The 16,684-nt window shown below is 43.4% G+C and overlaps 2 protein-coding genes across 4 annotated transcripts; both read left to right on the top strand.

Moving 5' to 3' along the window:
- Positions 1–262: 262 nt before the first annotated feature.
- On the top strand, positions 263–3,826 carry pex13 (peroxisomal biogenesis factor 13). The gene is made up of 4 exons (XM_070978420.1): positions 263–631; positions 1,211–1,917; positions 2,425–2,547; positions 2,761–3,826. Exons 1-4 carry the CDS (start codon positions 558–560, stop codon positions 3,126–3,128), a joined length of 1,272 nt encoding a protein of 423 aa, XP_070834521.1. The 5' UTR covers positions 263–557; the 3' UTR covers positions 3,129–3,826.
- Positions 3,827–4,086: 260 nt separating this feature from the next.
- Positions 4,087–14,680, top strand: sanbr (SANT and BTB domain regulator of CSR). Of its 3 annotated transcripts, none has more exons than XM_070977671.1 (21): positions 4,087–4,865; positions 5,631–5,782; positions 5,932–6,103; positions 6,864–6,960; positions 7,194–7,432; positions 7,659–7,717; positions 8,157–8,317; positions 9,846–9,932; positions 10,088–10,198; positions 10,354–10,477; positions 10,599–10,751; positions 11,241–11,383; positions 11,526–11,622; positions 11,717–11,749; positions 11,918–12,017; positions 12,458–12,543; positions 13,047–13,075; positions 13,309–13,382; positions 13,513–13,601; positions 13,823–13,898; positions 14,016–14,680. In XM_070977671.1, the coding sequence occupies exons 2-21, from the start codon at positions 5,633–5,635 to the stop codon at positions 14,099–14,101; spliced, it is 2,166 nt and encodes a 721-aa protein (XP_070833772.1). In that variant the 5' UTR covers positions 4,087–4,865; positions 5,631–5,632; the 3' UTR covers positions 14,102–14,680. The 3 variants fall into 3 exon arrangements, with proteins under 3 accessions (XP_070833772.1, XP_070833773.1, XP_070833771.1); XM_070977672.1 differs by having other exon boundaries at positions 13,816–13,898; XM_070977670.1 differs by having other exon boundaries at positions 6,861–6,960.
- Positions 14,681–16,684: the final 2,004 nt, after the last annotated feature.

Here is a 16,684-nt window from a genome sequence, read left to right as displayed (position 1 = left end):
TTGGAACACACACGGGATTATCATTGTATTCGGGGATAAATTAAGCAGTCTCTACTAACTAACTAACTAACTAACTAACTAACTAACTAACTAACTAACTAACTAACTAACTAACTAACTAACTAACTAACTAAAAGTTACTGCTAAAAATGTTGAGGCCTTTAGATAGATTGAATAGATTTTCTTGCATGAACTAAATCTATCTTCTATCAGTTATTCTGGTCTTAAAATAACACGTCTGACAGCCCGATTGGTGCCTTTAGGAGATGTCCGAATTTTTTCAATTAAGGAAATTTTATTTTGTAAATCCGCAGATTTACGTCACAGAAGCTGTGCCAATATCTAATATACAAAACGATATGTAATAAGTAAATCCAATATTATTTAACGTCATTTGCAGCCCCGTTAGGACAACTGAATGCATATGCTTTCCCTAAACTGTGTTATGAGAAAGACATTACGAGGAGTACGGGAAGGCAGCAGGAGCAGCAGTTAGGGGAACAGGGCCCAGCTGAGGTTCCGCATTATTTTCACACTTTGTGGACTTAAATTTTACGATGGATTCACATTCTCCGCCAAAGCCTTGGGAAAGGCGGATTCCAGGAGCAATGAGTGCACCTATAAATTACAGGTGAACTTGCTATAGCCGTGTTAGCTTGCTCGCGATCGCGAAGACTTGCTTTCGGTGTTTACCTACTCCGGCTGCTTCGTTGTTGCTAGCTGTCTTTTACAAAGTCTGCACAGTCGAGGGGATGCCATCCAAACAGTGAAGACATTGGCGCCATGAGTGAATACCAGTTGACCAGTCGTTTTTCAGTTTCTGTCAGAATATTTTGCCCGCGACAGTCATATACTACAGTTACAACCGTTACGTTACGTATAGCTAACCAACTAGCTAGGCCCAACGAGGCCGTCATGTGCCATCTTCTGGAGTACGGACAGTGTTTTTCTCCAGGCTCTTTTAGAACTTGCGAATTTCGCTTCTCAGCCTCGAGTAGTTTTAATACGATATTCCGCTTAAGTTCCTCATTCCTCTCATCTTCTGTGATTCAATAATAACTCAATAAACCCAACATATTGTTTTGACAGAATCATTAACGTAATGCTAACTTGGCTACTCAAAACTCCACCTTTTGTATAAAAAATCTTTGAAAAATCACTTTAGATGTTTTGAATCCTGTGTCTTGTCTTGACCTTTTTTATCAAACAGGTCTGCAAACCTTGGACCGTATGCTGGCCCCTCTGCTCCTGCAGGCCCTCCTGTTCTGACCAGGATGGCCCCCCCAGTGCCCCCTCGTCCCGTCCAGCAGTCCTATCGTCCAGCCTACAGCTCTTTCTCCTCCTCTTATAGCCCCTACGGGAGCTCAATCTATGGGGGATACAGCCCCTACAGCTATGGTGGTGGCTACGGCTTGGGAGGGTACAACCGCTACTCTCAGATGGAGGACGTCGCCCCCAGCCGGTTTGTGCAGCAGGCTGAGGAGAGCAGCCGTGGTGCCTTCCAGTCCATCGAGAGCATTGTCCAGGCCTTTGCCTCAGTTAGTATGATGATGGACGCCACTTTTTCAGCAGTGTATAACAGCTTCCGAGCTGTGCTGGATGTAGCCAACCACCTAACACGGCTGCGCGCACACCTCACCCGAGTTCTGTCAGCCTTCGCTCTGGTACGCACCTTGCGCTACTTTTACCGACGGCTGCTGAGGCTCCTGGGGAGAAGGTCAGGCTCTGAAGTTGAGGACTTATGGGCAGACAGTGCAAGCGATGCCCTGGCTACAAGTGCATCCGGAGGGTATGGAGCAGGGATGGAGGATCAGACTGTGAAGTCCTGGCCAATCTTTCTGTTTTTTGCTGTAATCCTGGGAGGACCCTACCTTATCTGGAAACTGCTGAGCTCCAGCCCTGACTCTGAAGAAAACGGTAAGACATGCGTGCAAGAGTTTGTATTTGCAGATGATATTTTGAACTTTACACACTTACCTTTTTAAGAGCAGGAGCTGTCTCTAATCTGCCTCCCAACTAATTATGGGTCAACTCTGTAATAGCTGTCTTTGGGTCTCTCTTTGCACATGAGATCAGCAGCGTTCACCATGTGCCATCAAGGCCCAAGTCTTTGCAGGTGTTTTTTCCAGCCAATCACAATGGCTTCATCCATCACTTGGAATGAAAAGTTGTGCTGTCTGGTGGCTCACTGGCAAGCAATTGAGAACCAGTGCTGTAGATAGTATCAGACAACCTCCACTGATCACTCTGAAAGTAGCTGGAAAATATCAAACTACAAGTTGTACCCAAGGCAGCAAAATCAAAGATTAATGAAAAGATTCTCTCTACCAGAGGAGTTGATGAATGGTATAGTATTGGTGCATGTGGCCTGTCTTTTCCTGCTAATTCTTTACAAGTAAAGCTGTTATGTGTTGCTTTGTTTAGCCACTAACTGGGCCAGCGGAGAGGATGACCATGTAGTGGCCAGAGTGGAGTATGACTTTGCAGCTGCATCTGAGGAGGAGATTTCTGTGCAGACTGGAGACATGCTGAACCTTGCCCCGAAAGGTGAGCGCTCTCAAATGAGGACTGGGCACGATTTTCCGTCCTCACATTTCACTTACACATCAATGGTTTAACATATCCACATGGACTAGGCCATTATGGTCAATCTTTTTTTTGTTCTTTTTTGGTGTTTCCCCCTTTCAAAGTGATATCGTTGTGAAGTTCCCCCATGTTGACGAGCTCAGCTCATGATCTATTACTCTCCTCTATGTTTAGAGCAACAGCCCAGAGTGCGAGGCTGGCTGCTGGCCAGCGTGGACGGTCAGACCACAGGACTTGTCCCAGCCAACTATGTAAAGATCCTTGGCAAGAGGAGAGGCCACAAGCATGCAGAGATGGAGAGGCTTGCTCAGGTCCAGCAAGGCAACACACAGGCCTCGCAGACAGCCCTTCCTGCACAGCCACAGTCAAATCCTGTCCAAGGCTTTACCCCAGGCCTTGGTTCAGCCTCCACTAGAGCCTCTTCAGAGGAGCTGCTAGAGTCAGTGTATGCAGAAACACCAGCTTCCATCAGTTTGGGAACATCCAGCTCCGGTTTGCCCTCCAGCACAGCGCTAAACATCCCTGAGAAGACTGACTTGTGATGCTTGTGCATGCGTATATAAATCTGTATGCAGGTCTTTGTGTGTTCATGACATTGGTTTGCACTGTCAAGTACTTGTTTGCAGCATTTAACTTTGACGTGTGACTAACTATCAGCTGATAGTAGATATTTGGGGAAACACCATGAAGCTCAGTAAGATTTGCTCAGAGTGGTTCTTTAGCTCATCTAGAATGATTCAAATTATCAAAGACAATTTGGGCCCCCTGAAAAGGTTATTGATCTAAGATGGTTTCCGCTCTGTTCTGAGTTGATCCAGTGTGTCTTAAATTACGTTTTGCTAGTCAGAGCTTTTACAGAGAGAATGGTTTTCGTGTTCTCTACATATGGTACACTGCTGTTTTTAAGATCATATCTGATATAAGATGTAGTGTCTTGAGATTGTTTAATAACAGAAATTAGTTCAATGTTTAAGTTAATGAGGTGCACTGATACATCACCTGCATACTGGCAGTGTGAGGACACCGTCAGGGTATTGTTTGACTGTGTAATTGTATAACCTTGTTCTCGGATTTGGCCCTTGCTCATCGGTGTGTTGTCTTCTTTGTGACGCGAATGGGATGGAATTCACTCATAATGTGAAGAGGCTAATTTTGCACATTTTCAACAGTTAGTCACAAAAAGTAATTTTGTAAATATTTAATATAATTATTTTGAAAATAAAAAAAATTTCAAAAATCAGCCTTTGTCCATTGTTTAATTGCTGTGCGATTGGAGTAGAAAGTTGGAAAATGCTATGCTTAATTTAAAGTGTCAGGTGTTTCTTATCAGTAACATCCCATAAATAAAGGAAGAGCGAATTTCAACGTCAAGAACGGTTATTATGTTTAGTTTTAGTTCATATTAAAGCATTTTTGTTTGTTTCCGTGTGACTATTTATTTAAGATGTTGAAAAGTCGAAGGAGGATTTATGGTAGAAACACGAGATTTACGGCCGCTGTGTCTTAGCAACAGGAAGCTTAACCTGCTGCAGTGCGACAATTGGGACGAGTCAGCGTTGCAGACACTAAAGGAACCGACGACAAAGCACGTATTTGTCTAAATTATTGTAGGCTTCGACCGCTGAGTTTGTATCATGACAGTGCAGCGTGCCGGTAATATTTTCTTTGTGCCAGTAGGCTTAAAAATATACAAACATCTATGCTAAGTTGCCACTGAACTAGCTAATATGCTAGTTAATTGTAGCTATGCCGCTTTAAGTGACTATCGGAAATACTAGAGTTATGAATGCAATTGAGTTTGAAGGTTCATTCCTGAAATAGTATTTAAAGTAATTGTTACTGTTTTTCTTGAATGTCATAGAGAAGTGATTGCATAGGATCTTGACTCATAAGGCTTGGCTTGACTCACATGCTGCGCACTGTGATAAAAACGATTGTTATTATTTACGAGGTTGTATTCTTACACTCTACCATAACGTTGCAACATAAAGTAACTTGCCTACTTTGAAGGAAATAACAGCACCCTCCAGCAAATGAACAATACTATATATCTGGCTGCATCACCGGTGGTCGTGACGCTAATATTGTGTAATTTACGAGGAGTACGTGAAGGCAGCAGATCCTGTCCCGTAAAGTTAGCTAGCATTAGCAACGGCTGCAGTTAGCCGGTAGGAGAGGACCGCAGCATCACCGTCATCCACACACAATGACATAAGACAGACACCAGCTTCGTTTTACTGCACGAGAAGACGGGGAGGAATATTTCCGCCACCAGATAAGTATGTTAACGATATCTCATCCTTGTGTCTGTTTGAATTCTGCTTATTAGACTCTCAGCTGATTTAATTTGACCTAAGAGCATCTGATGTTGACGCAGCAGCAGGACAGAGGGACTCGGCCTGCTCTAGCATCATTGCACTACTAAGTTTCTTTATTGTATAACTTTACCATGAAATTCTGAAACACACCTGTGTCAGGACATGTGGCACAGTTTCACAACCATCAGTAAAAATCCTCAAAATCATAAATAATTTAGACTGATGTGACTACTTATTTTGTTGCATGTGAAAATTTCGTGAATTTACCTTAGCATAAGAAACATGGCTATCCTTAAAAGAAACTTTCCATCAATCTCTACTGACTTAATATAGATGTTATTTTGTGTATAACTACTATTGCGGTCATATCCCATTTCACTTGAGACAGGGATGGTCTCTTAGAAACAAAACCATTCGTTATTTGGATTAGGGCTGCAGCTGTCATTTTCATTATTCGTCAATGTAACGATCTTAATCATCTTGGTTAAACAATTCATCATCGGGGCTATAAATATCAGAAAATGGTGCCGGTTAAAATGTCCTTAATCCTGTTATTTTGACAGACCAATAGTCCAGAACCCAAACATATTCAGTGTACTCTTACATAAGACGAAGACAGAAACAAACCAATCATTTTAGCTTTATTTGGATATGATGATCATGTGACGACAGAGGCATTCAATGTTGACGTGCTGTCTTTTTTTTCTTGTGTCTCTGCATCTGTAGAGATGAGTCGCTTCTGCTCGGACAACAACAACTTCCCATATGACAACAACGTCCTGGTTTTGGACATGGTGCTGGGCTCTCTGTGGGGAGTGCCCCAGCCCATAAACTGGGACAATGTAGCCAAGCTAGTTCCAGGATTCACTCCCAAGGAGGTAACTGGGATGCTGGGTAACTATGAATGCTTCCATCCATCCACCCCTCCATCTATCCAGTGTCCTTCATTAATCATCCCATGGTTTAGTAACATTAGGCCTGACTTGCTGGTAAGAAATAACGCTGTGGCACTGATGGGATCTTACAGTGTGCCCGTCGATTTGAGGAACTGAAGACCACAGGGGGCTTTCCTCATGTGGACAACCAGTGTAATGCCCTGACAGAAGGAGACACCTCCCCATCAGATGGCCTGTCCACGCTGCTGGACACGGGGGATGTGCTGGAGACAGGAAGCAGCCAGAGCAGCAGCAAACTTACAGGTGAGTTTGTGTCATCCTGAGTGGTACATGTACTTTGTATCTGACTTCAGGCTGTCAGGAGACGTTAAACATCTGTAAGATAAAAGTTGGATTTTTTTCAGCAGTGTGTTTGCTGGAGGTTTCAGTCAACACCATCAGAGCTGGAGCAAACACTCATACATTTTAAGCCACTTGTCTAGCTCCAGTTTGCATTAATTAATTTATTAATTACGTCAGTATGAATCGTTTTTTTGTTAAATACTGCTGGGAAGTGCTGAAAAAAATGTCTAACATAAACAGTGTTAGGCTACACAATCCCTACTCCTTTTCCTTTGTAGTTTAAAGCTACGCTGATATTACCATGAAACAGCTATTAAACTGCATTCTGTGCAATAATAAAAGGCCTTAAAGTCTTGAATTTAAGTTGGTGCACCCTGCAGAGTTATTATTTGCTGCTGTTAAAGCTTTTTTCCTCAGATGAATCATTTAAGTTGTGTCCAATCTTTACTTTTCATTTAACAGAGCTTGAATTTAATATGAGTATTTTGACTATGCCTGTTTTTACAAGATATAATCTGTCCAGGCACAGCTAACATTATGAACAGAAATGTTTCAGGCTCGTAGAAAACACAGACTACTGGAACAAACTAATATTTTAGTCCAGCACAACACTTTGTTAAAATGTATGTCAACATCAAAAAATGTATAGCTATAGTACTGATGGTTACTGTTATTTAACGGCTGGGTTAAGAGTTTCCATTTTTTCTGCTGATGTCAGCAGGATCCAAATCAACGCACTCAGGACGAGTTGGTGTTGTGGAGAAGAAAGAGAAAAGAGTCTCAGCAGAGGAGAATGACAAACCTCAGAAACAACGAGAGTAAGTGTTGAGAATTCAGCAGTGAACCCAACAGAAAAACACATTGATCCCTTACACACAGTTTCTCTAGATTTGATTCTCCACTTCATATCAAAATGTGCTTACTGTGAATTACTGACACCCTGTGGACTTACTGTAACAGGCAGCTATAAAAAGCCTGAAGTGCTCTGCTCTCATATTTAGCAGTCTGTTTTACTCTCAGCTGTATTTTTTTCAAATGTATTTTCCTGCAGTCCCAACATGGTCATCCATGTGTGTGATGAGACCAAGAACCTGAAGCAGGATTTCACATGTCCCAGAGATCTCCTCGTTAAAGAGATGCGTTACTTTGCTGAGTACCTGTCTGTGGACGCCCAGAGGTGGGAGGAGGTGGACATCTCTGTCCACTGTGACGTGCAGATCTTCGACTGGCTCATGAACTACGTCAGGAGGAACTCTGCGGGAGAGGGAAACAAGGACAAACCCCGGCTCGGTAAATCTCTTGAACAACTGTACAACAGTGATAGATATGACATTATTACACATGGGAATGCCTGAGCTGTCACTTACACTACCTGTTGGTGTAAATCCGTGGATGGTGCTTGACTTACTGGTCACTTAACGTGGTGCGTGTTTGGTGGGTCGCTGGCTGTGTGTTCGTCGTTGTTTGTTGGTTGTGGGGTTTGCTTGGTTGGTCATGTGGTGTTTGTCGGTTACAGAGCCCAGCAATGTGATCTCAATCCTGATCTCCTCCGAGTTCTTGAAGATGGATACGTTAGTAAGTGTTGTGACACGTGATGCTCAGTGTGGTGATGTGCTTTGGGCCTTTTGTTTTGTCACATGCAAGAGACCTGTTGGTATGCGGCCCGTGAACACCATGTTCCCAAGAATGTCATATACTGTAGCAAAGATGCTGAGTTGCCCAAAAAGCGCTAGCAGCTTGTCAGTTGGTTCATGCTTCAGAAGTGATCATGGAAAACAAGAGGCCCATACATAGAGCTTTGTTAATTTGATGTTGCATGGGTGTTAAGAGTGTAGATGTTCTTTTGCTTCCATCAGTCATTTAGACAGTAAATTCTCTACTATCGCTGTACTTACTATCACTGCATCAATGATAAAGTAGTGCTTGAGTAGTATTCATGTAGGAGAATTGAAACTACATGTAGTGGTGCTGTGAAAGATCTTATGAGAACGGTGTATGTCTGTCCATTCCTCAGGTGGAGGAGTGCATCCAGTACTGCCACAAACACATGAGCGCCATCGTGGCTACGCCCTGCAACATGAACTGCATCAACAGCAACCTGACAACACGCATCGCTGAGCTCTTCAACCACAACGAAGCCGACGACATCAGGGACAAGAAGGACAAGTTCAAAAGGTAAGAAGACGGGAATGCGCAGTGGAGTTCTTTGGGTTTTTATTACAAGTTATTTCTCAAAGCAGCATGATGAATCTTGTCTAAGGGCAAAGGCAAGGCAAGGCAAATTTATTTGTATAGCACAATTCATACACCAGGCAATTCAAAGTGCTTTACAGAAGCATAAAAATTACTTAAAATCATACATTTCGAAATAAGAGAGAAACAAAGAAAGAAATTAGAAGAGAATAGAAAAATAAAAACTAAATACATTTAAAGGAAAATTAATTCAACATTTAGAATGATTAAAATCATTGAGCAGATATATTCACTTTAAGTAAAAGCTGTAGCAAATAATAATGTTTTCAACCCTGATTTAAATGAGCTGACAGTTGGTGCAGACCTCAGGTGTGCAGGGAGAGGAGGTGAGGAGCATAATAACTGAAAGCTGCTTCACTTTGTTTGCTTCTGATTCTGGGAACACACAATAGACTTGTCCCTGATGACCTGAGAGGTCTGGATACTTCATATGGAGTTAATAAATCTAGAATATATTTTGGTCCTAGACCATTTAATGCTTTGTAGACCAACAGTAAGATATTATTCTTTGACTCACAGGAAGCCAATGTAGTGATCTGAGGACTGGTGTGATATGGTCCATTTTTCTGGTGTTTGTAAGGACTCGTGCAGCAGCATTTTGAGTCAGCTGTAGTTGCCTAATTGATTTTTTGTTTAGGCCAGTAGAGACTCCATTGCGATAGTCCTACCTACTGAAAATGAATGCATGAACAAGTTTTTCCATGTCTTCTTTGGACAGACATCCCCTAATTCCGGTTATATTTTTCAGGTGGTAGTAGGCTGTTTGGTAATCAGCTTTAAATGGTTGTTAAAATTCAGGTCCGAATCAATAATTACACCAAGATTTCTGGCTTTATCTGTTGTTGTCAGTGACATTGAGTTAAGGTGAGCACTGATCTTTGACCTTTCATTTTTTGGGACCAAAAACAATCACTTCTGTCTTATCTGCATTAAGCTGAAGAAAATTCTGGCACATCCACTCATTGATTTGATGAATACACTCACTCAGTGAAAGTAAGGGACTGTAGTCATGTGATGACACAGAAATATAAAGTTGGGTATCATCTGCATAAGTATGATAAGAAATATTATGATGCTCCATAATCTGAGCTAGGGGCAACATGTAGATATTGAAAAGAAGTGGTCCGAGAATGGACCCTTGTGGCACCCCACACATCATCTTTTTTCGTTCAGACACATGCTCACCAATTGACACAAAGTAGTCTCTATCTTATAAATAGGATTTGAACCAGTGTAGTAAGTCCCACCCACTTTCCCAGCCTGTCAAGAAGTACGTCCTGATCAACTGTATCAAAGGCAGCACTGAGATCTAATAATACTAAGACTGAGGTTTTGGAAGCATCATGGCATTATTACACATTGAGCTGGTGGGTTAACATCTCATGAAATCCATGTTTCTGTTTGTGACAGCATAAAAATGTACCCTTTGGATTTTATTTCCCCCTCAAAGCAAACTGTTTCAGAAGAAAATTGAACGCCTCTTCGATCCCAACTACCAGAGCAGAGATTCACCAGGAAACGCCTCCACTCTCTACAGGTGAGCAGGAGCGCTCAGCACTCACCTCACCTCACTGAGCAACAGCCTTAATCACATGACCTTATGTTGCTTTGTCATTGTCACCTCAATATTTGATATGTTTTCTCATCACTGTTGGTATTCTTAGTGTTTATCATGTGTGTGTTTAATCCCAGGTGTGGTCTGTGCCTTAAGATGCTGACCAAAGACACAGAGAGGAAGATTTCTTGTGTTCCAGGGAAAATCAACATAGATGCTCGTGGAGAAATCATCTATACACACACTAGGTATTATGTCAGCCATCAGTGTGGCACAGCAGTGCCCTGTACGTACATGTAGCAGCAGTAACATATGGAGAACAGAAGTGTCCCATTTACCTTGTAAGAGATGAGCTCCTGATCATGGTCTGTGTGTGTTCATGTGTGCGTATGTGCATTTGCAGACAGAAGAGCTGGGATGTGCATGAATACATTACAGGTCTGTATGAGGAGCTCAAGTCCTGGGTCCTGGTCTACTGGAGACTCTGGGGTACCATCAACTACCTCACCTGCTCCCGATGCCAACAGGTGTGTGTTTGTGTATGCACGCAAAGTTATGTATGTGTGATACACTCGTAAGCAAGATGGATGCTGCCAACCTGACGACACAGCATACTCAACCTCACCTAAAGAGTCAATGTGTGTGTAGGTGTTCGTGTGTGCAGAGCTGACCCATTGCAAGTACCACCCGGACAGCGTGCTGTACCCTGGCATGGGTATAGAGAAAGGCTGGCACGGAGCGGGAATCTACCCCTGCTGCAACCAGAGGGTTCTCCGCTTTGATCCCACTGGTATGCCCAAGGTATGGACACACACACACACACACACACACACACACACACACACACACACACACACACACACTCTTACTTATTTATTTACTTACCGTGCGTGCTTTTCATTCTCTTTTAATTGGTGAATAAAACAGGGGATTCACTAAAGGCTGCCCTGTCAGTGCTTCGGTTAACCATTATTTGTACTTTTTAAAATCCTGGTGCAGAAAAGTCATCTGTCCAGTGTCTCCATGCCTTCCACCCACTGCATTCTGGGACGGCTGCAGCGCAGCGGTGTAACAGTGGTTTTAATAATGCACTCTGTGATCACTTTCATAGTGATTTCTCAGTGATATAGCAAATTCGGAGCTTGTCATCTGACCATTCAGGCAGTCTGAAGTGTCCTCTGACTGAGCCCAACATCAAGTCTAGTGTGAATGCACGTCTTTGGGCTGAAAGACATTTGAAGCTTCAGCTTCAGGAACTCCATTAGCTCGTAAATGTGTTTGTGTGTTCAGGGCTGTAAGATGCGAGACCACATCGTGAATGTCCCTGATGAAGAAAACTGTGACGAGGCGACCTCAGCCCAGACCAGAGTCCTCAATGATCTGCTGCTGCACAGAGACGCAGTGTGCTTGTCCAACACACCACCTGCAGAGGGGTGAGCATGGCAGCGTGGACTGTTTGAAGATCCCTTTTCTTCCAGCCATGTTTGCGTGTGTCCGTTCACCAGCGTTTTATAGGGGTGCTTGTTATGAAAGGCTCCGATGAAATTCTGTATTTTGTGTCTGTATGCGTGTTAGTACTGAGGAGAGTCCATCCGGGGCAGAAAAGGTTCAGGACTGTGACGTTCTCTTGGAGCCAACGCTGCTTGGACCTCTGAGAGGAGACGGCAGCACTGTAAGTCTCCCAGAGTGTCTCTGTCTGATGCTTTTCTTCTTTGCATATGTCATTTCTCTGGTTCTGACCTTAGCCACTTCCTCTTTTTAACCAGTTTTCCCTTTTGAAAAACTGGAGTCTGCAACTGGTAGGACTTTTCTCTCATTTCCTCCATTATGTCTGCTCATATTCTGGCACTGAAAGGAAACTGTAAACGGTGCTTCTGCTGAGGTTTTTAGTCCAATGTAAAGATCAAGGGTCAGTGTCATCAAACAGACGAGCGGCTGTGTCTAAAACATGACCTTTGCCCTTTCAGAGGCAGCAGTCTCTCCTGTCAGAGGATGAGGAGTACACCACAGGGTCAGAGGTCACTGAAGATGAGGTGGGGGATGAAGAGGAGCAGTCTAAGAAACAAGGTGCTGAAGATGAGGTGGAGAAGATCTGAAAGGAATGAAAATGCTTTTGTGAGGTTTAATTACAGTCTTATTTGTGAGTTAAATTGCAGTTTCTATGGTTGATTGTGTGTCATCACAAAAACATTTTGTCATGTTGATTTGCATCAAAGGTTTCAGTGAATTTTCATTCCTTGTTTGGAAGCAGCTTCCCTTCAGCACTGAGTCACTGTTGCAGTTTAAATGATAAAAGTGAAATGAGGACGTATAATGAGATCTATTTATAGCCCACCACCACTGTTCCACCCCCGCCTTATATTTTCATCATGTCTATTTTTAATGTTTCATTGTGGATGCTTCCAGCCCTTCATAAGGTTGCAAATGAAACAGTTGCCCTCTTTGGCCAGCAGATGGCGTCAGACGCCATCATTGATTCAGTATGTTTTTTGTTTTTCTGTTTCCAGCTGCTAAGAAGGCCAAGAAGGCCCACAGACCTCTGAAAAAACAAATGTCCTCTCCAAGCTTCCAGCGCAAAGACAAACCAGAGAAAGTGAGTCAGTGACTTCATTAAGGCTGTCGCATGCAACTCCAGTTTCGTGTTTTCTGTTTTGGTTTCATGGCACAGACAGCGTAAAGCTGCAGCATTCAGGGCCCAGCTAGGCCCTGAAAACTAAATACAGATGTAGATCTCTTGCTTTTCACAATATAGTGACTTTTTAAATTGAATTTGGCATTATAGTTGACTCTAAATTAAGACGACTACTCCAGGACATCTGCTTAAAGGGACACACATCTTACATGCTGCTTGTTTGTGCGTGCTGAACTTCCATAGCTGTTGTACCAGATTAATCCAGAAACACTGCAGTTTGTCTCTTTTTGTACTGTGCCTTTATTTTTTGGAGATGTTGTGTTAACAACATATTTGAGTAACTGTTGTTTACTCTGACTTGAATACCACAGACCAGTTCATATTAGACTGCAGCTTGAACGTGTGTGTTTTTTATTGTGTTTTGTGTGTATTGTGTTTTCTAAATCTGATTTTCTTTCCTGCAGTCACAGTCCAGGGACAACACGCCTTTCACGTGAGTTCATCTGCAAACACACCATCATTTGACTAAAAAAGAATGGGAAAGCTGCACACTCCTAACCGATGCCTTTATTTCAACTAATAAAGATCCCTGTTAATGCAAACTGCCTTTTTCATAATCCTGAAGAAAGTCGTTTGTCCTCAAGCTGACACGTCACTAGAATGGTGTGTGTTTTCCCTTTTTATTGACTGAACTGAACACTGCTGCCTCTGGTATGTGTTTTGTAGAGTGAGTGTCCAGAAGAGTAAGTGGGACAGCTCTCGCTCCATGCGTTACAACCAGGACGCTCAGAGGGAAGAAGGTAAAGGAGGACTCGAGAGGAAATGAACGTTATGAATACGTTGATATTCTTAGACATATCAAGTGTGTAGCTCCCATTCAAAGTCTGTCTCGCTCTGTTTTTCTTCTTTTTTCAAATCATTTTGAACCAGACCAGCGTCGCATGGTTGAGATCATCGGCCACCTGACCAAGATGAGGTTTGGAGACCAGGAGCAGAGCAGATCTAAGGACACTAAAGAAGCAAGTATCTGTTCTTACACATGCTCAGTGTTACTCAGTGGCAGGATTTACCTGGAGTTTTACCTGCATTTCTGGTCTTATCTCACATCCTGTGGTCATGAATGGCGTTGACAGCTCCACTGTCCTAGTTTTTGCAGCTGCCTGATGTGGTATTGTTTTTGGTGTGGACGATTTGTGTGTGTGCGTGTGTGTGTGTGTTTGGTCACTGTTGCAGCCCACAGGGGGAATCTACTCCAGACTTGAAGCGCAATTTAAGAGTGCCTCTCAAGGCAGACAGAGTTCAGAGAAGACGCCCAGGTACTCTTTGTGTACACACACACACACACACACACACACACACACACACAAGCGCACACACACCTCATCATGTCCCATTCAGTCATTGACCATCTTCTCCTTTCACTTGCTTTGCAGATCTAAAATACGCTACGCTCAAATCCGGACAACATAAAGGACTTGACGGGGAAAAGGCGTCTGAGCTGCTCAAGAGACGAGCATAAAAACTGATGAAGAGGAAGAGGCAGGATCCTTCTGTGAGGGCTCGGTACAATTAAATAACTTCCTACTGGCAGCCCCTCTAGCACGGCCACCCAGCTGTGGACACTCTCCTCACCCTCACCCCTTGTCAGTCCCGTTCCTTCCCTCTTTGCTTAACTCAGGTGACTATGTATGGATCACCCTCAACTGCATCCTCCGTCACTCCGCTAGCTTTTTATTTGTGCAGCTGTGGTCAGTCCTTGAAAAACAAGAAGTGTGGATCCAGCTCAGCTCTTAGGAAATGCACTCAAACCGATCGGCCTGCTAGTTTTCTGACCGTCATCTCACCTGATGTTCTTACTTATCTGGATGCAGTACATCCAGCGTGTTTTGGTTAAGTGCTGGTCACACGACATCAGTACATGACATTAACACTCATTGTTCTCTGTGGTGAAGCCCAGCCATCTGGGTGAGACAGATGCTGCAGTTATTTATAAATGTTCCCCCCAGTTCTGGTAGAGATATAGTTCTAGTCATTCCTATCTGTGGTGGAATGTAACTGTACTGTACAACACTGGGACCAATAAAAATGAATGACACTGAACTGACCCTTATTTGACAAGGTTTTGCAGTTACTGTCCACTGGGTGACAGTATATCACCTCCAGGGAGTTACTCTCAACCATCAACTTTGCCCCAGTTGGACCACAACCTGTCACCACTGCTCCAACTGACGGCCAGGTGATATGGATGAAAACAAAATTTAAATGAAAGCATTGATCATTCTCCTTTAGTCCATAGTGGCCTTTTTTCTTGCTTCAAAGACTAGAGGAAGTCTGACCACTCTGAAGAAACAGTGGGACAGTCCTGGACAGGGGTCTGGCATGTGCTGCTGGGTCAACCACCCTCTGTTTGAGAGGCACTGAGCAGTGGGTGTGCTAACCTGGCTCTTCCTGTCCAACTTACTCACAGGGCTATTAATAGCCCTGCCTGCCACAGCGCAGGGCATAAGGGGGCGCAGAGCGGGCATTTTTTCTTTTTAGGTAGGTAGTGGGTGGGCGGGGGCTACCCCAGCTGTTCCCTCTTCTCCTCGACAGCGGATGCCGAGAGTAGCTGAGGATCTCTGGATCTGGGTCAGGGAGGGAGGAAGGGGGGGTCCAGTTTCAGCCGGACTGAATTATGGTCCCCGAGAGATGATCAGATATGAAAGTGTCAAAGCAAACGTACAGTATGAAGTGGAAATACACCAGAGCAACTAGATGCTCAGTCCACACCAGGCTGCAAACCATGCAAAAATCAAACTTAGCACTCATATCTGCTAAAGGCTTCCTTCACAGGGGTGTGGGGACATTAGCAATCACAATCAATTGGCTATGACAGCGGCCCCTGTCCAGGTTTGGACATCAAACACTGCTAAGACCCACATACTGGACCCCCAAACAAATGAACCAAAGCACAGGAAAGTTAAGCGTTCATTGCAGATTTCTAAGTCTCAGGAGGCATCTGCCAGCATTAGAGTGCAGCAGTTTCCTCTCTGGTTGCATCAGAGCTGACAGGTTGTGGGCATTGCGTCAGACGAGTGTTTCAACTTTCAGTGGCAGGGCGTCATCATAACCTTTAATGTAATACCAGTACGTTAACAGGGCTTAGTGGCAGAGTCAGCTTACACAGCACCAACCTTGGCCAAAGATGTCTGGGTGGAAATGGCCGGATGCCACAGTGTGTATGACAGAGGATACCCATCATCATCCTCATCAAACTTTCCTTTCAGGATTGATGTCAGTTTGTGAGGGATTGATGAGAAGTGGGTTTGAGTCAGGAGATTCGTTTCTCAGTCAGTACCTAAAGAGAAACTGCTAAATGTTGCTGTTGACCAGCTGATTGGATTATTCTAAATATGCATCCACTCAGAAGCATTCAATGAAAAGTCCTTGAAAACTAGTCATTTCACTGATGTCTGTCAGAGGACGCCACACACCAAACAACACAGACGTACAGACAGCCTCTGCCACTGGTTCACTGTCAGCGTGGATAAATGTCTTAAACAGAAATCCTAATGTTACTTTTCCATATCTCAGGACAACAACACCACACTGTCAGTTCATCTGCTCCAAACCTTTCAGTCTGCAGGGCTTCGACTAATTTCACAGAACAGTGAAGAATTCTAAACTCGACATTATGTTGTGTTTCTGTTGTCTTTGTTAAAGATCCCGTCCACACGTTAGAAGATACAAAAAGTCTGGGCTTGGAATAATTTGCATCTGATATGATTTCCACTAAAAAGTTAAATTGCCTCCACAAAAAAAAACAACACAAAACACATGAATCTATGAATATGCAAATTTTTTGTTTTAAGATGAACTACTGAACTGACGTCTCCTTGTGTTGGAGGCTTCCACATCATTCTGAGCTGCATATTGAACCACAACTGGCTTCCAAACTAAAACTAGAGATGTCTCAAAGTCATGTGTGCATAGATGTTTAACTGAGTGTGAAAGTGACTCTGCACATGCATCATTGTGCACGGCGAAGCCCAAACATCCAAGTAACAATAAGCAAAACGAATTTTTCAGTGGAGGAGAACTTAAACACATTGAGTTAGTTAAC

The sequence above is a fragment of the Chaetodon trifascialis genome, chromosome 13 (assembly GCF_039877785.1).
Source record: "Chaetodon trifascialis isolate fChaTrf1 chromosome 13, fChaTrf1.hap1, whole genome shotgun sequence".
Lineage (NCBI taxonomy): Eukaryota > Metazoa > Chordata > Actinopteri > Chaetodontiformes > Chaetodontidae > Chaetodon > Chaetodon trifascialis.
The sequence above is the reverse complement of the archived record's forward strand: the minus strand, read 5'-3'. Positions and strand labels throughout refer to the sequence as shown.

Coding starts and splice junctions, on each gene's coding strand:
- pex13 (XM_070978420.1), top strand. CDS start 558: ATGGATTCACATTCTCCGCCAAAGCCTTGGGAAAGGCGGATTCCAGGA. Junction 632..1,210: donor AGTGCACCTATAAATTACAG/GTGAACTTGCTA, acceptor TTTATCAAACAG/GTCTGCAAACCTTGGACCGT. Junction 1,918..2,424: donor CCCTGACTCTGAAGAAAACG/GTAAGACATGCG, acceptor TGCTTTGTTTAG/CCACTAACTGGGCCAGCGGA.
- sanbr (XM_070977670.1), top strand. CDS start 5,633: ATGAGTCGCTTCTGCTCGGACAACAACAACTTCCCATATGACAACAAC. Junction 13,076..13,308: donor AGGGACAACACGCCTTTCAC/GTGAGTTCATCT, acceptor TGTGTTTTGTAG/AGTGAGTGTCCAGAAGAGTA. Junction 13,602..13,822: donor GATCTAAGGACACTAAAGAA/GCAAGTATCTGT, acceptor TGCAGCCCACAG/GGGGAATCTACTCCAGACTT.